The following is a 26963-nucleotide window of genomic DNA, read 5'->3' as shown; positions in this document are numbered from 1 at the left end:
GACTGAGCCACTCAGGCGCCCCGAATATCATGTTATACATTTTTAAATAAAAAGTCAAGATATAGACAGCAAGCCTGATATGATTTCAGTTTTATGGGCACGTATAGAAGACAGAATAACATACACCAACATAGTGGGGTTGCTAGAAATATTTCATTGTCTTCTTTGTACTTTTTTATGTTTTAAGTATTTTGTCAGCTGGATTTGACTTATCTTTTCATCAAGGGAAGGCAACACATTTTTAAAATAATTTTTTTTTCTATAAAAGGAAAGCGTGAAGTGTGAGATGCAGAGAAACCTTTTAGCAAAGCCAGTGTTCAGCTTAGGCGTGTGCCTGTTGTTGGGTGGGTGGGAGGCAAGGAGGAACAAGTAGACAAAGAGCAAAGAATTTCTATAAGCGCTTCTTCTTGCTTCACAACTCTGTTTATAGCTCTCGATTTCCAGCAGCAACTGGAAAGGGGAAAAACATCCTGACAGTATATATTCAGACACATACAGTCAGCATCATGAAGCTCTGGACACCTCAACTCATGACATTCCTCTGTATGGAGCTACTCTCTGTGCTGGGAGTGATGAAGGAAAAATACAGCTGTAAGTGATTAGCCTGGGGGTGGGGGTACTGTGTCATGGGGGTACTGTGCTTGTTCCTGGACAAGCAAAGGGGTATTGTGCCTGGCACATCTGACTCAGGACTCAGGACCCACCTTCCCTGGGTCACCTATTAGAGATTCAGAGACTTTTTTTTTTATGCACAGAGATCTAAGAAATGTCCAAGTTGAGGTCCTTCGATGCTTCCTCTTCCAACCTTGAAAGTGGCAATGGGTACCTGTCACCTTTTATATATATTCTATTAGTTGTAAAGACATATTATTTTTCCATGTCAGGCTACCATATCTTTCCATACCTCCAGAAGCTCTGTGTACTTTGATGAGTACTATAGGGGAATTTCTTAATATATATACCCTTAGTTTCAGTGGCAGATCTTTTAGAATGTGAAAAGATAGAAAAGAGACATGAGATGTGTCTCTAGTGGGGCAAAGTTGAGGGCCATATGATGAGAAAATGGAATCAGTGGAGGGTGCCAAGAAAATGGGTGAGAGAGAAAAATTTGGTGAGAAGCTGTTCTTAAAGGCAGGGTGAACAAGAAAGAGAAGAAAAAGGGAGAGAATCTGTGCCTTATTCTCCCTGGTCTGGCTTCCCACACTAGGAAGTAGGTATAGTAATGAGGCTAGAGGCTGCCTTGGGCCCTGAGGTCTCCTATTACAGAAATGTAGATTTTATAGGACACATGAGTGTGTGTGTGTGGGCGGGGCGGGGGAGTATGCTGAATCCTATCTCTAGGAGGCTTGACGAGGGCCCAGAGGCCTGTGGGAGCAGAGAAGGCAGAGATCTGTGAAGATGTAACGAGGAGGCTCAGTACAGGGATTTTCTCATAAGGCAGATGGATACCTGCGTGGGGCTAGGGTTCTAGAAGGGGCTGTTAAGCTTATGAAGGACTTCTCTTCCCACCTTGGCTATGTGGCCCCTGTCAGCCTCTTTCTATCTCATGTCAATTACAGGGGATGAAATGTTCATTGAGGAGTGCTGGGGAGAGCCAACTGTCATTGAATGCACCAAGAAGTGCTCTAGAGCCCTTAAATGTACAAACAAAAATTACACATGCTGCTGGACCTATTGTGGAAACATCTGTTGGAAAAATAAAGTGAGTTGGGAGGTGTGCTTGGGCATGGGTCTTCACTGATTCTCAGATGCTGTTATTCATAAACAGAAGACTGAGGCATCCCAAATCCTAGGCACAAAAATAGTGGATGATAATATCCCCTAAGCCTGGACAGCAGTTCAGTGGCAAATAAACCAAGACACCAGCTTGGGGCACATTGTTTCTTTCATTATATAATCAATGCCTATGTTGTCTTCATTATATTACTCAATTGTTTGCTCTTTTCCCAATTTTTGTCCAAATTTCTAACCATTGCCTCCATAGTCAGACCTTTCAATGAACCCTTTTGGTCCAGCCAGGCCCCAAATCTCTACATTTCTCTGTTCAATGAACCAAACCCACCTCCCCACCCCAGAAGTGTACAATTCTTGGTGTTACATAAAGTACTCAGGTCCTGGTGTTTGGTGGGGATGAGTAATATTAAGCTTGGAATGAATGCTTGTTCCTCAGAGTTCCCTTAGCTTCTGAGTATATAACCTTTCTGTCTTGCAGGAGATCTTTGCATGAGGTCTAAATCCTAATCTCCCAGCAGGACACCAGTCTGTTCACACTGAGGGTTGGGCAAGAGCAAATCCTTGACAAATAAACTCATTTATCAGCAGTGGCTTTTGGCTTTTTCAACTCCTTTCCACTCTCTTTGATTACCCTATATACCCCCCAAATTGTTCGCATCCTTGAGGCTACATAGCTTCTAACTCTTGCTTCCTCATTTGATTACCTTAGAACTGAGGCTAATCTCATGGGTTTCACAGAATAGAAGTTTATTTCTAGTATGTCATTTTCATGTGGGTAACTGGCAAGTAGCTCTTTCATTTGGTTTCTCAGAGAGCGGATCTCTGGTAAATTTGTTTCTCACAGGGTATGGGTAAACAATTCCTTTTTTTTTTTTTTTTAGAGAGAGAGAAAGAGAGAGCGAGAAAGCGTGCATGAGCGGGGGCGGGGGGGAGAGGGAGAGGGAGAGAGAGAATCCCAAGCAGGCCTCATGCCCAGCTGGGAGCTGGACATGGGCCTTGATCTCATGATCCTGACATCATGATCTGAGCCAAAATCAAGAGTGGGACACTTAACCGACTGAGCCACCCAGGCACCCCTGGGTAAAAATTCTAAAATGACTTTACATGTATATAAGCTGTATATAAGATTGTATATAAGATTGGACAAATAAGTAAATAACCAGGGATGATGGGAGCCTTGTTTCTAACTGTAAGAGAGAAGAAGTTACAAATAAGCAAAATGGAAGGCTAGAATGAGCCCTGGGGGTACTGGATTCAAGTCAAAGACATCAATATTAACCCACATTCAGCTCAATATATACAGAGAGATGCAGAAGTAAAATAGACATGTTTATACATGGATTAGTTACACATGTGTATATTTCCTGGCTATGCCTGGAAACAGTGATAACACAGTAGCAATAAGCACACCAGGAGCCCAGATCTTGGTTTTTATTACCGTTCTCCAATAAATGGGCCAAGGCTTCTTGGAGAAATGGCTGATTCTAGAACTAGGCTCAGAAAATACAAGATGAGGGCGCCTGGGTGGCTCAGTTGGTTAAGCGACTGCCTTTGGCTCAGGTCATGATCCTGGAGTCCTGGGATCGAGTCCCACATCAGGCTCCCTGCTCAGCAGGGAGTCTCCTTCTCCCTCTGATCCTCTTCCCTCTCGTGCTCTCTATCTCTCATTCTCTCTCTCTCAAATAAATAAATAAAATCTTTTTAAAAAAATAAATAAATAAAAGAAAATACAAGATGACACTGGAGTATCTTTTAGGGTCAGAAAGTAAGGAAATGCTATAAAGTCAAAGAATGGGAAACAGGAACCAACCTCAGAGAGTTCCCAGTAGCCAAAGCCTAGAACAATTTGAGGATAAAACGGTCTCTGCTGGTCTGCTAAGACAGGATGTTACAAAGTTAATGAAAAATATTAGAGAACTTCAATGTAAAACTACTATTAAAGAAAACAGAATGAATGAAAATGGAAACATTTCTGCAGGGGAAAAAAAATTCTCCCACCAGAAACATCTTGTCAGGGAGAAGGGAAATACAACACTTGCAACTTTAATTAAATAAACATCTGTAAACAAAGGTTTTAACAGTTGAAAAAATACCTTGAATCAGAAATTTAAAAACTCAGCACACAAGTAGCCAAAAATCCAGGAAGACCTGAAATAAGAGGTGGACAGAACAAAAAAAAATCAAAGAAAAAGTTAAAGGTCATCTCAGAAATAAAGATTGTTACAAAATTTCAAGACAGAATAAATTCAACTGAACTACAAGAGGCATTGAAAAAGAACGAAAGAAGACAGTATTCACCTAATGAATCATTGAACATTCAAAAACTAACGATGTACTATACCTTGGCTAATTGAATTTAAATTAAAAAAAGAAATAAATGCAAAATAAAATGCAAAAAGTAAAAACAATGAGAGAAAGATTAATAAAGAAGATGGATAAAGAAAACCTAAATAAATAAATATAATTGGAGTTTTCAAAAAAACTCCACAAAGTTAACAATATTTAAAACTAGAAAGCATTCCATCAATAAAGGAAACCTAAATCCACATAAAAAGGAACCTCCATATACCCAGCAACAGTGACCCAGAATATCCTTAGAATTCAGATGCATGGTGTTCTCTCATGTAGATTCTTCTACCTTCTCACACCCACTCACTAATGCTTTTCAGGAAGTGAACCCTTCCCAAGCCAAGACACTGGACAGACACTACACTCACCGATGGGTATACACTCATAGAGAATGTAATTTTAATGGTAGGATTTTAGGCTTAGAAATAACTGCCTCAGGTTAGAGCCTTCCTTAAATCCTGCATGTCATGCCCATATGCCCATTCTAATTATATTTGGGCCAAAAAGCATTTCTTAGTGGTAGATCTTGCACTCAGCACCTAAAGCCAACACTTGCATTCCAGATAACTTCCTATAGCTCCTGAATTAGGCACCCTGGGTTTGTTATGACACAGACTATTACCAGAGGCGGTGGTGGGACACACTTTGTGGGTGCAGGCGTCAGTATGACCCACTTGTGAGCATTGGGGGCATGCAAAGGTTGGAAATGAGGCAGGAGTTGATCACCATCATCATGGTGTATGAGATACGGAAGATACTTCTAGAGTCCTCCCATCTGCACTAACATAGAGAAGGAGCATGGCTGGAGCATGAGGAGAGAACAATTACTGCAGAAACCATGACAACCTCGAGGCCGTGTATTTGTCACCAACAGAGCAGCCTGATCAACAATTCTCCGCAGGCCGGGACTTGGCTTTTTGGACACCCAGGTCATGGCAGAATTAACATTAGCTCCCTCCTCTGCCTCCTTGAGAGTCAAGGCCTTGCAGGGGTCCCCACTCCTCCACTCGACCTACCAGAGGGGCACACAGCTGTTCCATAGGACAGAACATGGAGTGCTGGCCAGGCAAGCACTCCTCCAGTCAAAGCATTCTAGGTGTAGCCTCTGAGTCCACTGGGGCAGGTAGAGTGAGTGTCCAGGGAGCTCTGTGGAACACAGGCCAGGGCACCAGTTATCACGATGGAGAAGACCAGCTGCTTCCAGTAGAATTCATGGTCCGAGGTGCTCATGCCAGTGGTAAGGAATAGGTCAGCTGGCAGCATGGTGTACGCACATGGTAGGGAGCACTGGTTGTAGACGTGGAAGGTCACTCCCTATGTGGGCCCTGGCAGGTAACCTTTTGTCTCTTAATAGTCTCTCCCAGGGTGTTTGGAGCATGGCCAAGCACTGGGAAGATGCTTGCAGAGTCAGGCTATGTGAGGAAGCACCAAGTCAGAGTTCCTGCAGAGCATGCTCTCACCGCCCACCTGTGTCTGATGATGTCTGTGCTACTGGTTGATCATAATCTCTTTCCTAAGGTCTCCTGGTCAAGGGCAGGTCCGAGGAGAGGTGGAGAAGCTCCTCCGATACCAGGAGCCCTGGAGTGCTTCTGAGGTGGGCCAGAGGCTCTGGCCTGAGAGAGGCGGGTTTCCTCCTCTGGACAATCCTTCACTGATGCCCAGCAGGAAACACTGGACTGGAGTGTGACACTGCACACCTGCCTCCAGCAAGGCCCACCTGCCTGCCTTGAATTCTTCCCACTTGACTCTATGTCCCCACTGGGCACATGGGACCTAGTCCCTGGATTTAGCCCCAGGACCACTTCAGAGCAGCTGTGCTTGCACAGAGTGGTCCGGAGTCTGTCCCTCAGTGATTAAGGTCCACCGATTCTCCCTGAGACCATGGGCAACACCCATAGCCACCCTTAGTAGCCAATTAATCCTTAGTAGCATCACCTTTAATCACCTATTGTCCACCATGTGGTTTCTCCGTGGATTTAGAAAAGGGAGAGAATGAGACCCTGTGGAGGGGGCTTGGGGAAAGGTGGGGACTATTCAGTTGATGGAAGGCCCTGGAGTCTCAGGTCCTGGTACCTCGTTCCAGGCCCCGTCCCAAGAGTGGCCATATTGATGGCGGATGGGGTGGGAGATGTTAGTGTGGACACTCACTTCCATGCACATGGTCTCCCCATAATGGAGGAGCTGTGAGCAAACAGGAGGTCCAGACAAACATCCTCCTCTAGCCACATCATGACCTCTCACTCTCTTTTGCCTTGAGCATGTGCCTTAACTTCCCTCGGATTGGTTTTCTTCATTGTAAAAGGACAGTTATCTGAACCTCACAAGGAGAATGGGGAGAATGGGGTGGGGGTGGGTCAAGTTTAAGAAGAAGCCTCCCTGGGGACCTCCTACTCTGTGGCCAGGGTCTAGCCTCCACCTGCCTCATGTTTAACTTGGCCCTTCTGACCCCAGGCTGAGGAATGTTCTCATTAGCATTGGAGATACCACACATGAGCAGTTTCTCCCTGGGAGTGCTGGTTCAGTGAGCAGATCAACAATGAGGATGGGCCCTGGGGACCTGGCAGGGGTGCAGGGGCCAACGGGAGAGAGAATAGAGATGAATGACAAGGGGAGAGAGATCAGAGACCTGGACCAAGAGAGGGGGCCACTTTGGGGTCTGCCCTGGGTCCTCGATGATCACACGCACTGGGACTAAAATGAGCAGGTCTGTGGACATTTGTTCCGGTTTATTTGACAGGAACAAGCAGTTCAGACAGGGGGGAGGGTGCATTACTGTTGGCATCCTGGTGCCCAGGATCTGAGTTCCTTGTGCCTTTGTATGAATAGAGATTTGGAGGAACAAGATGCACAGCCCAGCCCCCTCACCCACTCACTGGAGGCTCATACAAATGTTCCTGCAGAAGGTCGAACAGCATGTTATTTGTTTGACAGCCTTGATGGTATTCACATGGGCATCTGCACATGTATATGCTGGTGGACTTTCAACAGACCTTGATTTCTTTGAATAGCTCTGTTTTTGAAGCAGAGCAGGAACAGGCTCAGTGCAACCAGATCCCTTGAGAGCCCTCCTTTCAAATCCTCCCTCAAAGACCCCAGAACCCAGGTCCCACTCATGACGCTCTTGGACTTTCAGAGAACTCACTCTCTGCCCTTCACCCAATCCTGGTGATTGGTAGTATCTTAAATCTTATATCCCCTCATTTTCCCCCAACAGATCTCAATACCTGGCCTTCCTGGGCGCTCTGCATACACTGCAGCCAGGACCCTGTCTCCCATGTTAGTCATGGCCCTGATGAAAATCCCCCCACCATAGAATCTACTGAGAACTCAGCAGAGACTGAGACATCCTGCAGATCCTCCCCACTCTCCAGAATTTGCAGGGTCCAGAGAGGAAGAGGACTTCCCACTCTGGCCCCTCTCTCCTGTCACGGTCACTTTCTCCAGGGCCCTTGCTTCTTCCCAGAAAATACCACTTGCACTATTTCCCTTCCACTACCATCATCCTGGTCCCTCCGATGCTAACTTTGACTTGACCCTGTACACCCCAAAACTTGCTTTCCTATGGTCCTTTCATTCTACACCTACTCCCACCAACATTTCTGGATGTAACGTGTCACATGTGTGCAGAAATCTAAGAATAGTTGTTTGGTTTCCCCATGCGATTCTCAGCCCATGTTGTTCCTTTCACTACTCCATGTACCGTTTGTGTCTGGGTATTTGGAATGGAGAATCAAAAGACGTAGGTTCCCCCACTACCCCATCACTATTCCCAGGGCTGGGTAAAGGGGTCAGAGGGCCATGGTTTGGGAGGACCCAGAGTCTTCATAGTGCTGTGGTCTGAGCAGGATGTGCTGAAAGGTTCCAATTCCCAGGTCCTCCTCAGAAAGGACACAGTCCTTCCTGGCCCCCTTCCCCCCCCCTCTCCCCTAGTCCATCACCTACTCTGCATCATCTTTGGTTTCCAGTGCCCTCCCTGGGCCTGCAGCAGCACACAGAGGAGCAGGATGAGCAGCAGAGCCTGGCTTGGCATGACTCTGGGCAGAGTGGAGAGCACTCAGTCTGGCACAGACTTCCCTGGAGAGCTGAGTGGTTATCCTGGGCTCCTCCCTGCTTCCACTGGCCAAACAAGGGGCCCTGTTTCCTCCCCTTTGCCTGCCTTTACTACAACCTGTTCCCTATGGGACTTGGGCTTCTGCAGAGGATTCCTGCTCTCACATGACTAACCTCCTCTTTTGCAAACATTTTTTTCCTACTTTCTAATTATAAGATAATTTACAGAAAAAGAGCAAAGTATAATTTTTAAAAAATTATGATAATCTAAGTGTAGAGAGTTAACATGTGTCTTTTTATTACCATTCTATTTTTTTCTTTGCAGATTTAAAATAAGCAATCTATTGTTTTCTCACATTTGGAATCACCCACCTATTGTTACCCATCCAGTCCCATCATTTAAAGAGGTAAATATTTCACAATACAGTTTTCCATACTTACACACGTCTCACTTAAAATCAATGCCTATTGTCAAGCATTTGCATTGTACTAATCACGAGTATCTAGACAATATATTATGTTGAGCATTTTCAACCATAAATCTTTTTAAAATTTTTAGAAGTATTTTTTAAGATTTTATTTATTGATTTGTCAGAAAGAGAGACAAAGAGAGAGAGCAAAGCATGGGGAGCAACAAGCAGAGGGAGAAGCAGGCTCCCCCTGAGCAAGGAGCCCAATGCAAGGCAAGACTTGATCCCAGGACCATGGGATCATGACCTGAGCCAAAGGCAGACGTTTAACCAACTGAGCCACCTAGGCATCCCCATAAATCCTTTTTTAAAGATATCTTTATTTATGTGAGAGAAAGAAAGAGGGAACAGGGGGAGGGACAGAGGGAAAGGAGAGAGAGAATCTTAAGCAGACCTCAAGCTGAATAAGGAGCCTGACCCAGGGCTCAATCTCACAACCCTGTGGTCATGACCTGAGCAGAAACCAAGAGTCAGATGCTTAACTGACTGAACCACCCAGGTGCTCCACAACCATAAATGTTTTATTTTTTAGATTAATATAGGAAAGGTGGAATTTATGGGTGTAAGAGTGAAGTAGGTATTCTAAGTAAATAAATACACACATGTATGCATGTACACCTATATATACACACACATATATATGGAGAGAGAGAGAGAGAGAGGGAGAACTGGTTTTATAATTAAACATGTTTAAATCATGTTTAATTCAACAGAGGATGAGTGTCAATTTCCTCAAAACTTGTAACCCACCACAGTGTAAGTTAGGAGATAATGGACAGGAATGAGTCTTTTATTGTCTATAAAGATTTGAGTAGCAAAGGAATGTTCATAGGTTTTGTGCTAAGACAGATGAGGAGTTGAATCCTAACCCCAATATTCGACAGTGTCATAACACCGGGACAAGCTTATGACCTCTATAGACTTAGTTCGCTCATTAATTCTTGGCACCTCCACGGTGAAGATGAAATAAGATGACACCTATAAACACCTTCATAGCACCTGGCACTCAGTAGGTGCCCAATGTAGTACATTTGTCTGATCTCCAATCTTGCTTCCCAACCTCACAAAGCAAGCCCCAGGGACCAGAAGAATTCTCTTTTCTCTTATTTTATACTGGGTATTAAGACCCGGCCCTGGATTGGACTCTTCGAAGAAAAACCTTTTGGTCCAGGAGTCGGGGGAATTTGCAAGCTTATTCAAGCAGATCCGTCAACTCCACGTGGATTGGTGGCAGAGGCAGGAGTAGATACAGGAACGCAAAATAGCCATTTCAAATGAACTACCTCTACTCTCTGAGAGAACAGAAAATGTGGGGGAATTTGTTCTGGTTTTATGGAGTGAGGGGGTGAATCCTGAGTCAGGGACCTTTTCCGTTCTGTGAGGTTAGAGTCACTCTACCTTGTCCTTCAACCTAAGTTATTTCTTCCTGTTGACAGGCTCCACCACCTACTCCCTTGCGGGGCACCCCTCAGGCTTTCCTTCTCCCCTGCCTCCTTGTTTACCCTAGTGACTGTGGACAGATTTCCACAAACTGTCTCCTTTTTCAGTGTTTTCTGGGTGGGATAGTTTCACCCAAAGAGATGCAATCTTCACCCTTTAACCTGAGGTCAATTGTGCAGATCTCCTTCTCAAAAAAGGCTTCCTAAGGGATGCTTAAATTTCTAACATCAGCCATTTTTTCTTTGGAGATTGGATCCCTTTACAAATGCAAATACTGGATGGTCTCATGTATATGTGGCCAGAAAACAAAGACAGCCCAAACTCATTCATACAAAGAATAGTTTGGTGGTTGCCAGTGGTGGCAGGTAGGGTGTGAAGAAAATGGTGACGAGGGTCAAAAGGTACAAACTTCCAGTTATAATATAAATAAGTCCTGGGGATGTACTGTACACCATGGTGACTGTAGTGAACAATAGTGTATTGCATATTGAAGAGTTGCTAAGAGAGTAGATCTTAAGACTCTCATCAATGGGACGCCTGGGTAGGTCAGTTGGTTAAGCATCTAACTTCAGCTCAAGTCATGATCTCAGGGTCCTGGGATCAATCCCCAGGTCAGGTTCCCTGCTGATCAGGAAGTCTGCTTGTCCCTCTGCCCCTCCCTACTCCCTCTACTGAGGCTCTCTCTCAAATAAAAAAATAAAATCTTTTAAAAAAAAGCTCTTTCACAAGTAAAAAAAAAACAAACGTGTAATCCTGTGGTGATGAATGCTAGCTAAATTTATTGTGATGATGAATTCACTATATAAACACTGAATCATTATGCTGTATATCTGAAACTAATATGATATATGTCAATTATGTCTCAATTAAAATGTGCAAATACCTGTGGAGTAAGCAATCACTAGGATTTCTGGAGAGCTCAGGAATGGGGACTATGGGAGCAGACACCAACAACACAACCTTACAGTTTTAGAAGAACACATAGGCACATTATGGGTCAAAAATACATGAGCAGGTATTATATATATTTGTATAATATATATACGTGTGTATATGTATATATACATCACATATAATTATATGTATATATACATAGTAATGTATATGTATGTATACACAAATCCATATCCATACATGTACACGTATATGTACATACGCATATGTAGGTATATGTATATATATGTATATGTGTATAAGTATGTGTGTGTATATATGTGTTGTGTATGTATTATGTGTATATATGTGTGTATACATGTATATGTGTACACATGTGTAATATCTGTATGTATTTGTGTGTGTGTGTATAAAATATACACATAGTGAGAGTGAGAGCAGGAGCTTGCTGTTTTCATAAATTCTACACAGCTTTGTTGCAGACCCATCTGAATGATCCAGAACCAAGTACGGCAGGAATCCTAGGAGGAACCTCCTTGGCACTCTCAGTGACTGTGCTCCTCAAACAGCCCACTAGGGAACCCCAACCTCTGAGCCAGACGCAGGGCAGGGCTGTGACTGCCCTGCCCGGAACATCATTTTCCAGCCATAGAAAGTGAGGACTTGGGAATCCACAATTCAGTCATTTTAGGTGTGGCACCATTTGCAGCTCCCATCAAATTTCCCTTCCGCTTGCTCCCACACATTTGTACCCAGGTCCCCGAATTCTACCTTTTGTCTCTATACAGTCCACTCTCCTGAGCCAAGTCTCCAGAATCCTGACATACATTTCCCGCTGCTCAGTGCATCCGACGTATCCTGGGGGAAAAAAATCACCGTACATGGACGTCTCCAGTCAGTGTAAGAAATATTCCTGGACATAGAGTTTGGAAGAAGGAGGTCTGTTCCTTGGGAGCCCTTGCCCTTGCCCACTTGACTCTTCTTTTTTCCTAATAAGCTCCAAAACATGGGTATGGTAGCTCCTCTCTGATATTGGGTGGGCAAATCCCCCCAGCCCTCAACTCACAAACTTGTGCCAAGATGTTGTTGCTAGATTCGATCACTTCACTTCCGTCATGTGCTAGGTGGTCCTCTGTCTTTCCTGAAGTCCTTCCTATTCAGTCTCTTTTTATCCACATAAAACCCCCAGGGCATTTGGTGGGAGATGGTGTTATGCTTTAATTAGCAGAAGAGAATCAATACAGAGAAGGTGTTGAGTGGGACCTTATTAGTACAAAGGAAGTCCAAGGCCAATAGATACATAAAATGCCCTTCACTCCCTACCTATGGGTAGACTCAGATGCATCAGTAAAGACACAAGATTTGGGTCTGTTTGGGTGGATAGGACTGTGATAAGGTACACAGTGTTCCTCTTTGCTTAGGAGGACGTACTGCTCATATCAAAGAAAATCCAATACTTTGGAATGGGAGAGTATCAAAGGAAAGAGTCTGTGATATGGCCAACATGTAGTTCCTGGGCAGAACTTACAGATCTGGCACAGCCCAAATCACCATTAAATCTAGGCCTTTGAACGTTGTTTTTCTGCTCCTCTGGCCCTGGTCCCAGGCCACAACCTCCTCTCCCCCTCCCCAAGGAAGAAGAGGCTACATAAAAGAGCTGTCAGCCAGGTACTGCAGACACTCAACTCAACACCTTAAGAGGTAAGTGTGGGTAAGGGTCTGGAGGCAGGAACTTTAATTTGTGCCTTGCTTGGATGAGTTCCCTGACCAGGTAGTGTCAACACTATTCCTGTGAGGTGGAGATTATTGTCTCTGGTGTTCCAATAAGAAAATTGAGAAAGAGGTGACACACCTGTCTGAGGTTCCACAGGTAAAAGGGGCAGACATGAAACAAGGTACCAGATTCCTGACTCTAAGTCCAAAACTTTCTCCTCTTTAACATTATCTAGAAAGCCCCAGGATCCTGAATTCTGAGGGGGGCAGTCTTTGTGTCTTTGTGATGCCTAGGGGCCTTGTCATTGTCCTACACTCTATCTCAAGATGACCAAAGAATTCACCCAGAATTCTGTATGTGGGTGGTACCCAGCCTAGGTGTGATTATATTTCTCTTCTCTGGCTCAATTGGTGCACCTGCGGTGTGCAAAGAAGGGCATTGGGTATGCCCAGGATCCTAAGCACCCTTTAAGGGAGGAACTCAGAAAACTAAGAGTAAGACCTTTTTTCATTGAACATATCTCAAAGTTCTGGAAAACTTAGATCTAGAATGATATTTTTAGATATAAATAAATAGCTTCAATGCACCAGCCTTCCTCCTTCTTTTTACAAAGGCCATGTCCAGGAATCCAGCCCACCCCAGTGCATGTTCACCTTCACCCAGCTACCTCGTACCTCGTATCGCCACCTGTAAGTGGATGACAGAGCATCTGCATTGCTCATCTGCCTTGCTATGCACTGCTGCCTTCAGAGGATCACAAGAACACTCTGAGCCAGGCTCAAGAACTGGGTATCCTGCCACCTCAAACTTGCTTTCTGGGGCAAACTATATAAGTGATTTTTAGGTTTTCTGGCAAACTACCATGCTCAAAGATAGTTCACCTTTGCCTGGAGCTTCACCAATGAGGTTGTATCCTTTGGCAAATATTGCCCGATGGTAAATGAAGTCTCAATACCTTCACTTGACAGTTTTCCTTCACCAAGCCATGCTGAGGCCAGCTGGCAGGGACATGGGTTCTGAATGGAGAAGGTTGGAGAACAGATGTAAGCATGTAAGATGGAAGCCCCTCCCCATGTCTGATCTTTTACATTTTAAAGGCTTCTTTCCTCCCTTGCTTTCTCTCCATAATCTCCTTCTTTTGTTCTTCTCCCCAGGTCTCCTAAATCCCACCTGCTCAAAGTCAATGTGTCAAAAATTCACATGTTTAAAACTTGCATTTTTCTAGCGTTTAAATTTCACTTCTTCTGGGCGTCTGGGTGGCTCAGTTGGTTAAGCGACTGCCTTCAGCTCAGGTCATGATCCTGGAGTCCCAGGATCGAGTCCCGCATCGGGCTTCCCGCTCAGCGGGGAGTCTGCTTCTCCCTCTGACTCTTCCCCCCTCTCATGTGCTCTCTCTCTCTCTCAAATAAATAAATAAAATCTTAAAAAAAATTTCACTTCTTCTGAAAAGAGATCGTGTTTTCAAGGTCCCCTTTGAAGAATTCTGCTCCTTTTAAATGATCTCTACCAGGACAGTTGCTTTTGAGCAGAGGAATTTTGGTTGATTCTTCTAGAACATAGTTGTTCCCTAGAACTTTCAAGGATGATGGAAAAGCTGTATGTCTGAGCTGTCTAATATAATAGCCACTACTGGGGCGCCTGGGTGGCTTAGTCAGTTAAATGTCTGCCTTAGGCTCAGGTCATGATCTCAGGGTCCTGGAGTTGAGCCCCAAGTGGGGCTCCTTGCTCAGTGGGGAGTCTGCTTCTCCCTCTCCCTCTGCCTGCTGCTCTGCCTGCTTGTGCTCTCTCTCTGTCAATAAATAAATAAAATCCTAATAAAAAAATAGCCACTAGCCACATGTGGCTATTGAATGCTTGAGATGACTGGAAGTTGAATTTTAAATTTAATTAAAATCATCACATGTGGGTAGTGGCTACCATATTGGATAGTGCAGAGGAGGTGCTTCCGCTTGGTGGATAACTTCTGAAGAAATATCAAGACTTCCAGGGAGAAGGATAATCACTGCCTTGTGACCATGTAATTCATAACATTGGAATTTTACTCTTTTTTGGGGCTCTTTTATTTTCCTTCCTCTTTGGTTTCAGGAGGGTGAGGAAGCAGATCAAGGCTAAAGGGAACAGATGGGAGAGCTCTGGGAATTTTGAGTGGTAATTAAGGCTCTTACTTCCTTGCCCCATCTTCCCCATCCCTCAGCTGCCAGTTGTCAGCAGGCTATTTCCTCTTCTGCTTCATTGTTTTCTCCTTAACAATGACTACCATCTTTGTCCTTCCTTATTATATTGTTTAGTTAGAATGTCAGCTCTATGGATGTAAGGATTTTTTTTAATTTAATTTTATTTTGCTGATCACCAGCATTACATCCTTAGTTTTTGATGTAGTGTTCCATGATTCATTGTTTGCATATAACACCCAGTGCTCCATGCAGAACGTACCCTCCTTAATACCCATCACTGGGCTAACCCATCACTCAGCCCCCTCCCCTCTAGAACCCTCAGTTTGATTCCTGGAGTCCATAGTCTATCATGGTTCGTCCTCCCCTCTGATTTCCGCCCCTCATTTTTCCCTTCCTAATATCTTTTTTTTAAAACATATAATGTATTATTTGTTTCAGAGGTACAGGTCTGTGATTCATCAGTCTTACACAATCCACAGCGCTCACCATAGCACATACCCTCCCCAGTGTCCATCACCCAGCCACCCCATCCCTCCCAGCCCCCACCACTCCAACAATCCTCGGTTTGTTTCCTGAGATTAAGAGTCTCTTATGGTTGGGGCGCCTGGGTGGCTCAGTCGTTAAGCATCTGCCTTCGGCTCAGGTCATGATCCCAGGGTCCCAGGATCGAACCCCGCATCGAGCCCCGCATCGGGCTCCCTGCTCCGTGGGAAGCCTGTTTCTACCTCTCCCACTGCCCCTGCTTGTGTTCCCTCTCTCGCTGTGTCTCTGTCAAATAAATAAATAAAATCTTAAAAAAAAAAAAGAGTCTCTTATGGTTTGTCTCCCTCTCTGGTATCATCTTGTTTCATTTTTTCCTCCCTTCCCCTATGCTCCTCTGTCTTGTTTCTTAAATTCCTCATCTCAGTGAGATCATATGATACTTGTCTTTCTCTGATTGACTTTTATTTCGCTTAGCATAATACCCTCTAGTTCCATCCGAATGTAAGGATTTTTGTGTTTTTTTCACCACTCTATTCCAGTACCTAGAACTTGTAATTAGACACTTAATAGATATTTATTTATTTATTTTGAAATAGAGATAGAGATAGATAGATAGATAGATGATAGATAAATAGATAGATAGAACCCACGCATGAGCAGGAGGGCGGAGTAGGGGCAGAGGGAGAGAGAGAATCTCAAGTAGGCTCCATGCCCAGCACAGAGCTCAACCTGGAGCTGGATCTCACTTCCCAGAGATCATGACCTGAGGCAAAATCAAGAGCCAGACGCTTAACTGACTGTACCACCCAGGCACCCCTTAACAGGTACCTATTAAATGAATGAACTCCACCTCTACTCACACAAGTTAAATTCTAGGCATTTTAGAATGTAAAGTGTAAAAGAAAAAAAACTAAAAAAATTAAATGAAAATAATTTTCAAACATCTAGACGAGAGGAAATTCTGAGCTTAATACTAAAAGCTACCATTTATCGAGTGTATACTATGTTCTGGGTCCTATGCTGAGTGTTTCTTATACATTAGATTATTTGATCCTAGTAACCTAATGAGATGAGTATGGATATTATTTCTATGATACAGAAATACAAATGAGGAAACTGAGGCTCCAGGAATTATGTGATCAGCCCAGTTTCCACAGCTAAAAGTTGGGGGGTGTGGGAGTTGGGATTCTAGTTCAGGCCAATTTGACCCTGAGGCATATGTTCCTTCCTCACTAAAATACTGGATTTCTGCTAGTGTGGTAGCAGAAATTTCCTTTGTATTGCCTTGGGTAGAACAGGAGATATGGTGACACACATCTGATATCCAGTTGGTGGAAGTATAACCCAACCCTTAGTAAGAAAATGTAGCAGACATTGTCCAAAGCCTGAAATAGACAACATCTTTTGCTCAGCAATCTTTCTCTATTAACTCATATATATAAAAATAATAGTGCATATGTGAAAGCTGTAGCTATAAGGAGGTTCATCAGGACATTTTTTATAACAAAAAGAAATTGGAAGTATTTGAGTTTTCATGACATGGGGGAATGATTGTGATATTGATAGTTGAATTGTTGGCATGACTTGTATGATGTGATCCTATTAATTTGTCTCTCCTGCCTGTATACTTTATTCAGATGGGCTAGTTGTTTCCTTGCCTCTTCAGGAAAACTTAGGTAGGTCCCAAAATTTTGTGGGACTCTTCAGTCACAAACCATCTCAACTTAATAATTCAATGTGCAGGCCCATGTAATTAGCCACAACTCCACACATTGTTGAGAACTGTGGACTCTCCCCTCCCTCAGAAGTTCTAGTTGTGGAAAAGGATATGGCCAGTATCTCCATCTTGGGCTCTTTGTGATTCTGTTCCTTCACCCCCATCTGCTATATAAAGTTCTGTCTCCTAGGTAGTAGAGGCACGAAGAACCAGTAAGTGGGAATAGGACAGCTTTCACACAGTATGTACTCTCATAAGCTGGCTTGGTGCTTCTGGCACTCTTTCATGGGAGATGTCAAGTGTTCACTGCAGACAGAAAATGGCATCTGGCCATTTACAATTCAGATGTGCCCCAACTGCTGCTCTCTTCTTTGGTCCTAAAGGCCAATTTAGCTAGATTTCTTACCTTTAGATTCTTCAGTCATGACTTAGGTCTACAGGATCCCTACAGACTTCTGGAGACTCACAGTAAGTCCATGAGTAGTATCTACAAAGCCTTTTACTCAACTTGGAATTAGAAGACAGCTTCCCTACTTCCTCAAACAGAGCTTTTTACCAATAAAATCTTTGAAACCCTGTCTACCACTCCTTCAACTTTGGATCATCTATTTAGATGAAAGGTGTAAGAGTCCCCTGACCAGTTCTTGACCATCAACTTTCTCAAGTCCTACGTAGTAACCCATCTCACATAACTCACTCTGGAATCGCTCTGGTACTCTGACTTAGGGTCTGGACTAACAATTTCATTTTATTATCCAATTACATATGTTCTTAAGTAAACAAATCAGGACACTTGATGTGTTCTACTGTTCTAAGTTCATAAATATAATGAGTACAACAAAAAGGGACATACTTACACTGGTTATCCTTGGGTGGTGGAATTCCTAATCCTTATCTATTTCCTTTTTGCCTTTTTTGGTTGTTTTTGACAAATTATACAAACTGAAGATTTATTGCTTTTTAATCGGAAAAAAGCAATGCATTTTTTAAAAAAGATTTTATTTATTTATTTGACAGAGAGAGTGAGAGAGCACAAGCAGGGGGAACAGTAGAGGGAGAGGGAGAAGCAGGATCCCCGCCAAGCAGCGAGCCTGATGCGGGGCTTGATCCCAGGACCCTGAGATCATGACCTGAGCCAAAGGCAGACGCTTAACCATCTGAGCCACCCAGGCGCCCCAGCAATGCATTTTTTAAAAGATTTTTTATTTATTTGTTTGACAGAGAGACACAGCAAGAGAGCAAAAACAAGCAGGGGGAGTGGGAGAGGGACTCTCCCTCTCCATAGAGAGAGCGAGAGAGCACAAGCAGAGGGAACAGTAGAGGGAGAGGGAGAATCAGGCTCCCCGCTGAGCGGGGAGCCCAATGTGGGGCTCTATCCCAGGACCCTGGGATCATGACCTGAGCCGAAGGCAGTCGCTTAATGACTGAGCCACCCAGGCTCCCCCAGCAATGAGTTTTTAAGAGAAATATTTTTGCAAAGGGAGTGGCATGTAATTTGAGATGGGGAGGTAGCCTGGGGAAGCTGATGGCTAGCTTGATATGTTGTTAGGTGACAGAAGGTGAAAAGGAGAAGTAGAGAAAGAATAACCTAATATTCAGAAGCATTTTCTCTCTCTTTCTGACCCTAGTCTCCTTAATTTCTGTTGTACCTCTAGTGGCATTGGGAGAAGACCTATCTTCTTTCAAAGCTTAACCCAAACACACAGAGAGATGACCATGAAGCCCTGGGTTCTCCTACTCAGCATGCTCATCTATGGGATTGTGATGCTTCTGCCTGTGCTGGGAAGCCTCAAGAACAAGACTTTTTGTAGGTGGTATGACATGGGAGGAGGGGGTCTGCCCAAGCCTGGGATGTCTGGTGTAAGTGATTCTGGGACCACCTTTCCCGGATCATAGCCCTCCTTAAAGCAGAGTCATCCAAGAAAGATTTCTGTTGGGTGTTCCCAATTTGGTGCCCCTTGGTGCTCCCCCTCTGAGCTCTGACAACAATAATGGGTATACAGAAAGGGAACATAGCTTAATCTATAAGTCCATCCCATAAGCTAGCAAGAAATGATATTTTCCAGTGTTAGACTACCTTAGGCAGGGGAAACACCAACACAGAGCTTTCCTCTGAGCCCATATTTTCAGATCTCTGGGCCTTTGATGAATACCAATAGGGCAATATTATTTACTTGGAAGGGAAGAATCTTTTAGAATATAAAAAAGTAGAAAAGACAAAAAAGGGATCCTTAGGAGTCAAAGTTTGGGGTCAAATGATTAAATGGGGATAATGAAGGGAGGGTTATGGGCCAGTGAAAGAGATGGAATTGGGGAGAGGCTGAGTGCTTAGCGAGTATGAGTACAGAAACAAATAGACAAGGGAGAAAATAGGTACACATTCTCCCTCAGCTCAGTTCTCCATTCTGTAAATTGGGTATGGAAAGTGGAGCTAGACAATATTGCCATCCTTAAAATCCCAAGCCCAGTGAGAATAGACTTGGTGAAGTGGTGCCATAGATGGTGAGGTTGTCCTGGATCCTATCTTTAGGGAGCTTGGGGAGGGCCCAAAGGCCTGCAGTTTTGTGGGGACATGTGGAAAGAGGGAAGGCATGTGATGTAAGAAGGGTCTCCTGTGAAAAGACACAGCTAGAATTCAAGGAAAGGAATTTCTTAAAATGCAGAGAAACATTTTGTTTGTGACTTTGAGCTCAGGTTTCAGAGCTAAGGGAATGTTAAGCTTGAGAAGCATTTCTTCTCTAAGTCATGGGTGAATGGATCTACCATCTACCATCATCTACCATCTACCATCTCAGTTCCAGTTGGAAGAATAGTCACTGAGCAGTGCTGGGTACAGCCTCCATTAAAGTATTGTGAGAAGAGGTGCACTAAATTACAGGAGTGTTTATCTCCCAATCATACATGCTGTTGGACCTTCTGTGGAAACATCTGCTTGGACAATAGGTGAGTTGGCTGGAGTGGGAAGGAGGCACATGGATATGCTTCCTTATTATGGGTCACCCTCATTCAGAAGCTGTGACATGGAATAGATATACCCAAATCCTGGTCAAAGAAACTGGCAACATAAGGCAATGTCCTCCTATCTGTCTCCTATCTATCTGTTGGGTGTTCCCAACAGAGGGTTGCCTTATTTGCAAAGGAGACTGGGAAATACAGTCTAACTGCCATTCAAGGCAAAAAACCCAAGACACCAATGTGGGAGGGTGGTGCTCCACTTTCTTTCCTTTACTTTTATTCAGTTCCCACAAAGGCTCACCCATCTCTTTGTTCATCCCTCTTTTGTCCAAGGCCATGACTGTTGCCTCCTTGGTCTGGCGTCTCCATTGGCCCCATGTCTCAGGCAGGGCCCAGAGAGACCCAGTGTCTACCTATCTGCCCAACTGGCAAATCTTTTGGGAGAAATTGCTTAAAATGGGTAACTCCTGATCTTACAGGAAGAATTTCTGTTCCCATTGACAGGGAGCGGGGTGGTATTAAGTTTGGGAATGGAGGTCCCCAGGATTCCCTGACTTTTAACCACTTGACTTGTCTTTTCCAGAGAACCCTTTAAATCCATGCTAAACACCTAGGTTCTAGCTGGCACACCACTAGTGTGGGCTAGAGGATAACTAGGTAGTCTAAGAAGTAAGAAGAGTGCTTCCTGGATCCCTGTTGGGTTATTCACTTGCCTGGCTGAGGACCCTTCAGTATCCCCTTGATCTCTCTATCCTGAGGAGGCTCAAGTCTCTGCCAAATAAACCGATAACCAACCTGAGGGCTCTGCATTGTCTCATACTCCATTCCTGTGGTTCCCTTCTGTCTTTACGATGACCAACAGCTGTTCCCATCCAACTCTGCTTTCCCTGTTAGACCTATATATTAGTCAATAGACTCACATCTGTAGCAAAAAGTGCAGAGATTTATAAAAACCTCACAAAACAGAGTAAAAGTTTGTTCTCATTCACAATACATTTCACTGCGGGTGGTCGGTGAACGACCCCCATGCCATGCATGAGTCAAGGACCCTGAATCCTTCTCTCTATAACTCATCCTCTCCCAGGGACTCCACCGCATCCAGCCAGCAGATGGGAGAAGAACGGGCAGCATGGAGGCTCCTACAGAAGGGTTTTAATGGCCAGGCCTAGAAGTGGAGCTCTGTTTCCACCCACACTCTCTTTGCCCTAATGTAGTCAGAGGGTTGCCTTATTTGCAAAGGAGACTGGGAAATACAGTCTAGCTGTATGCCCAAGGACAACAGGAAGCAGGCTTTGGTGAACTCATGGTGGTCTCTGAACTGTATACTTATGCAAAGCCAAACTCCTCTGCAAGACCCAAGACCCTGGCCTCCACATCACTGTCTAATGGAACAAGCAACCTCCCCTCCCAGCATGAGAGAAGGCATTCCTGCCCTCAAGGTGGGCACTCTGAGCTTCCAGAATGATTCCTCCTTCTGCAATCTCCGTATCTGCTCACTCCCACCTGTTTTGTTTGCCTGGTAGTTTTACCTGGGTAATAGTATTCATATCCTGAGATGTCTGCTCATTCCAGGCAGGCTTTCCAGCCCATACTGTTCCCCTAGATTATATTGAATTTCTACCATTAGTATCTTGAAAATCATTTTAAAAATATAACTTCCCTTGGATGAGGAGATAACAAAGTCCCTACAATGTATGCATATCTGTGCCTCTTCCTGGTCCAGAGAATGAGATATTCTCTTTTAGATGGGATGAGTCAGCATATCACACTTATCAACTGTAGACGCCATGGAAAGGTTCCAGAATGGGATACGGCCAAGACCAAGGGCGGGCAAGGGACTAAGGCCTAACAGAACACTGGTCAGTGTCCTAGAGCTCAGAGTAAGGAAAAGGCACAAGGACTCAGGGGCCCACGTAAACATCCTTCAGGAGTGGGGCTCTGTCTTGACCTTCAGGGATAAGGAGCACTTGGAGCTCGATTGAGTGAAAGTGGTTATTCCTTCCTGACCAAAGAAGTAAGAGAAGAACAAGAGGTGAGGGATCCCCCAGTGGAAGGACCAGGGAAGGAAAGCGTTGTCCACTTGAGGATCCTGGATATTACGGGGAAAGAAAAGCTATTTTTCCTCTATCCTTCTAGGTACTTGGCGGAGACCCCCTGCAATAAGAGACGGATTAGCAGGAGAAAAAGGAACAGAAGTTTACTAACATGTGTACCTCCACTCTACATGGGACAGAACAGGAAAACTGAGTCACTGTCCCAAATGGTCCAAGCCATCTTCTTAAATACCACCTTCAGCTAAAGACAAAAGATGTGGAAAGGAAGGGGAAGGCCAGTTAGGGGAGATCACCAGGAAGGCACAGTTGTTGTTGGCTCATACCAACCTCATTCATAAGATTTTACTTTGTAGCAAATATTTCCACTTTTTTAATGTGGTGAAGATGATCTGGATGATGGACAACACGTGTAAACAGTGTGAGCATGGAACAAGCTGAAGTGTGATGCAGGGACTATACATCCTCTTGTCTGGGTTTACAGAGAGCTTAAACATTCCCTCCTTAGGGAATATTTTTTAAAAATCTGAATAAGTGTGATGCAGGTAAAGTCAAACTGTTACATTTAACCTCTTCAGTGCATCCACAGTTGGATTTTTTTTCTTCAATAGTGTGATGGAGCTTCTCTGTAACATGACAGAGCTCTGTCATCTGTAGGTGATTGTTTAAATGAGTGTTCACCAGTGGCTCCTGGACTGTGGCTGAGGGGGGATAGAGCCAGTTCTCAGGCCACTTCAGAGTCCCATGCCAAGGCTGAGGTCTCTATGCCAATGTCCCAACCCACTGGTCAGACTCCTCCCGGGTCCCTTGGTGTATGCTGCTGGATCCTCAGCTTCCACTAAAGTACTTTGGTCTGTGGGTAGATGCCAAATTATTGTGTTGCGGGGGCTGGGGTTTCAAGCAGGGGAGTCATATTCAGCCATCTTGTTGATGTCACTCCTGAGAAGTACATTAATGGAATGGAATGATATATAAGAGTGGAATTACAAAAATTATAAATTAAGTATGCTGAGCACTGGCTGTTACACACAAACAAGAATCATAGAACACTTCATCAAAAACTAATGAAGTACTGTATGGTGACTAACATAACATAATAAAAAAATAAAAGTAAAAAAATAGAAAAAAATGAAATGTGCTGGTATCATTTAGGAGCTAATTCATGTGAAACACAGACAATGCTGGGGAAATTCAGGCTTAGAAAAAGTTATTCCACTTCAAATTTTGTAATCAAGTTTTAAATGTCTCTGGTGATTTTAAATTTCCATTTACTTACATTTTCTGATATTCTTTTTAAAAAAGATTTTATTTATTTGAGAGAAAGAGAGAGAATGAGCAGGGGGGAGGGCAGAGTGAGAGGGAGAAGCAGACTCCCTGCTGAACAGGGACCCGGACGAGGGGCTTGATAAAGGACCCTGAGATTGGGACCAAGCCAAAGACAGACGCTTAACCAACTTAGCTGCCCAGGCTCCCCCATTTTCTGATATTCTTAAATGGCTTTTAAGATATACTCAAAACACATATACAGTAAATATGTATGATTTTTTTTTGGGGGGGAGGTCAACTCTAAAGCTATATTTTGTGAAAGAAGGATGACATAATTGTCTCTCTAGGTAATGGATAACTGATTATATCTTATTAGTTTTCTTTGTACTTTTCTGTGTTTTTCAGATTTCTAAAATAAGAAATGATAAATTATGAAGAGTTCATTTCAGCAATGAGAGGAGTAGAAAGCATAAGAGAAGGAAAGTACCTCAGGAGAAGCCAGTGCCCAGCCAAGAAGTGGTGCCTGGAGGAGATGAGGCAGAACCAGATGGGGCAGTGAGAGTCCAGTCACGTGTTCTCCCAACTCCACACCCCAAAGCCCTTCGCTACCCCCTGCAGGACCTAGTAAAATCCTGGGTCTCCTGCCAGGCTCACACTCAAACATCCAGAGTTAACATCATGAAGTGGTTGGTTCTCCAGTTGCTGACACTCTACTGCCTGGTGATCATGCCAGTGACAGGAAAGATGAAAGAAAGAGTTGAGGTTGTAACGCAGCCTCCAGTTTACAGTAGGTACTCTGATTTAGCTTCAAACCGAAGAGGGGGTAGAAAACAAGGAACCAGGGGCTGGCATACGTGAAAGCATTGGTTCCTTTTTTAAGCCAGGATACCTGAGGAAAGCTGAATGTGCAGTTCTCAAGTTTGATGGTCTCCTGATGTTATGAGAAACGATGTTTTTATGTGTGTGGTGGGGACTGTTGTGGCTACAAGGTGTTTTTGTTGAGGAGGACCCATAGCAGTGGAAAGCTCCATAGGGTTCAAAGCCCACATGGAGGGTGCCTAGCTTGAGCCACCAGGAGTTTGTGTCCTCCAGTTAGGGGCTGCATGGATGAGCACCAAATTGGGAAAAGGGTACTAATTATTTTTTGAAATATGCCCTTTGTTTAGGGAAATAAGTATTTTAGAATATTGGGCATGGGGAGGAGAAATAAAATGGGTGCTTGGCCAAGAGAAGTTTGGAATCACTAGGGCAAAAAAAAAAAAAAATGAAATCAGCAGAATTGAGCGTTTGGGTCCATAACTGCTGGCAAAGGTTTCTGGGGGAACAGCTAGGTTTGGAAGGCTGTCTCAGCCAGACAGGGAAAAGTACAAGATAGTTCCTCCTCTTCTCTGGGACTCTGTTCTTCCCACTCTGTAAAATGAGAGCAGGAGACCAGAGGATCTCTTGGGCCTCTTTGTTCTGAGAACGGGGTCTCAGGACTCAGGTCCTGTGATGTTCAATTCCATGGAGGTGGCTTCATGGTTTCTGGGTTTGCTAGGGAGTGTAAGCTGGATTTTGACTCTAGGAATGGAAAAGGCCACGCAGATCCCTGGGCAGCCAGAAGAAGAGAAGCCAAAGGAGTGGGTGCTGGGGCCTTAGAGGGGCTGATAATAGTGAGAAAAACTCTTCTTGGAGTCACTGCTCATGTGTTCCTTCTCAGTTGTACCAACACCAGTTCTATTACACTGTGTGAATATGCCCAACTACCATGATTGCCAGAGAAAGTGCAAGTTTTACTCGGATTGTATTATTGGCTATGAATGCTGCTTGTCCATCTGTGGAAAAATCTGCATGAAAATCCCAGAACCTGGTAGGATCTAAGAATCACCCCTCTTTTGCCATTGGGTTCTCAAAGACCATGGAACCCCTAACCGTGAGGGAACAGACAGAAGAAGACTATGCCTCCCCAGTCCCAGTACCCATTCCAACCTGGAACCCCCACCTCTTCCTCCAACCCAAAGCCCCATTGTCCACTTTCAGGCCTGCCTGATTAATCCAAACCTCAGGAGATCTGACATTTATGTCTCTTTGCTCACTGGACTTAAAACGTCCTGAGAGAAGCCTTGTATGGGCATCTTCTAAACCTCAGAAATATCCCTGCGCCCAGGGTTTGGGTGGATCTGTTACCCTCAAAGAGATGTGTTTCATCAGACTGTGTGGCCACTGAATACCTACCCTTTATCTCTTCCAGAGACCAGCACTAACAACAATAACCCCAGCAGCACAGTGGTTTCTACTGTTGTTCCTTTAACCACCAGTGAGATGTCGAGTATACCTGAAGGGCAACTGACTAATTTTACCTGATGTCCAGTGGTACCTTCGTCTTGTCCCAGCTGGGAGGCAAGGGGAGGGAGGAGGTAGAGTCCCAGGGCAATGTCCCTCCTCCTTGCCATCCCTCTTCTCTGAACCATTATATTATCAGTCTCAATTTCTTGAAAAATAAACTATGGCATTAACCCAGAACCTCTGTTTCTTCTTCTGTAGTCCCAGTACCAATCACTCCCTCCACTTTTTCCCTAAGCCCCCAACCCCTGCCTCCCAGTGGATTTCCCTGCCTTCTCACCATTCCGAAGAATCAACTCCTTAGCCAAGATTCCTGGACTCTTTTGTTCATTGACTACCATCTCTGGAGAAAACTGTTTATGTGTGGGATGTTCTTATGACTACAGAAAACACCATCCGTCTGGGTTCCCGGAACTTCTCAGTGCAGCCTTTCTTTCCTTATTTCAGGCCTGTGATTCTAGTAGGCTCCCACAAGTGGCCTCCCTTTTAATTAATCCAGGGAAGTACAATCTTCCCTACAGGTGATAGCACCCATGGTCTAGAATTGAAAGGAAATGTCATTGGCTTCTCCAAGCTCTCCTCTCAGACAATGTCTTTTTTGTTTTGTTTTTGTTGTTTTGTTTTTTTTCAAGGAAAAAGTTTTTAATTACCATGAAATTGCTTGAGGCCTTGAGTAAGCTCTTTCTTTCTTTTCTTTTATTTAAAATCAATTAATTGACATACAGTGTATTATTAGTTTCAGAGGTATAGCTTAGTGATTCGTCCATTGCATATAACACCCAGTGCTCAGACAATGCCTTATTTGTTAGCATTATTTACTCAATAACTTGGGATCTATAGGAATATTTCCAAATGTAAATAATCCTAGGAAGAATAGGCAATCTTTAGAAGGTTATAGAGAGCCTACATTGTGCTCAGGCTAGTGGTAAGGACTTCTTCTCATGAGTGGAGGTGTGACTATCTGTTGGCATATAGCAAAGGAAGGGTTAAGTCTTATGATCCAAACAAGCAGAAACCAGGATGAGGCATGGAAAGAAGGGATGATTGGGATATACAGTCAGTACCTTAAGGTATAAATACAGAGGGGTCATTATGCTCATTGTGGTATCCCGTTTCCTGGAAGAAGAGATGCTGAGTCCTACCTTGAGGGACAGGGAAGAATTGGGGAAACTTGGAGTGAAAGCTAGTTTTCCTCCATGACAGTATTAAATACAGATTGCGGGGAGAAGGAAGGGAACTTGAAGAAAAGGAAAGGTTGTTACCCTAGCCTCCTCCTGTCCCCAACACCAGCAAATGGAGTTGTAGACAAGGTTGGATTATGAATTTGGTATTAAGCTCTATGAC

General features: G+C 44.1%; 2 protein-coding genes and 1 pseudogene across 2 annotated transcripts; 2 read left to right on the top strand and 1 right to left on the bottom strand.

Moving 5' to 3' along the window:
- Positions 1–503: 503 nt before the first annotated feature.
- Positions 504–5770, top strand: LOC148163606 (protein WFDC11-like). The gene is made up of 3 exons (XM_088026654.1): positions 504–591; positions 1560–1702; positions 5621–5770. The coding sequence occupies exons 1-3, from the start codon at positions 507–509 to the stop codon at positions 5768–5770; spliced, it is 378 nt and encodes a 125-aa protein (XP_087882780.1). The 5' UTR covers positions 504–506.
- Positions 5771–6952: 1182 nt separating this feature from the next.
- On the bottom strand, positions 6953–8113 carry LOC114223157 (WAP four-disulfide core domain protein 10A-like; annotated as a pseudogene).
- A 3705-nt stretch (positions 8114–11818) lies between these two features.
- On the top strand, positions 11819–25640 carry LOC148163605 (uncharacterized). Its single transcript, XM_088026653.1, has 5 exons — positions 11819–11837; positions 13265–13340; positions 23735–24084; positions 24997–25146; positions 25528–25640. The coding sequence occupies exons 1-5, from the start codon at positions 11819–11821 to the stop codon at positions 25638–25640; spliced, it is 708 nt and encodes a 235-aa protein (XP_087882779.1).
- Positions 25641–26963: the final 1323 nt, after the last annotated feature.

This window comes from Eumetopias jubatus, unplaced genomic scaffold, assembly GCF_037043125.1.
Source record: "Eumetopias jubatus isolate StellerSeaLion01/CBP00866 unplaced genomic scaffold, mEumJub1_p1.0 scaffold_9, whole genome shotgun sequence".
In the NCBI taxonomy this organism is placed as follows: Eukaryota; Metazoa; Chordata; class Mammalia; order Carnivora; family Otariidae; genus Eumetopias; species Eumetopias jubatus.
Note: the sequence above shows the minus strand (reverse complement) of the source record. Positions and strands in the feature narration are given on the sequence as shown.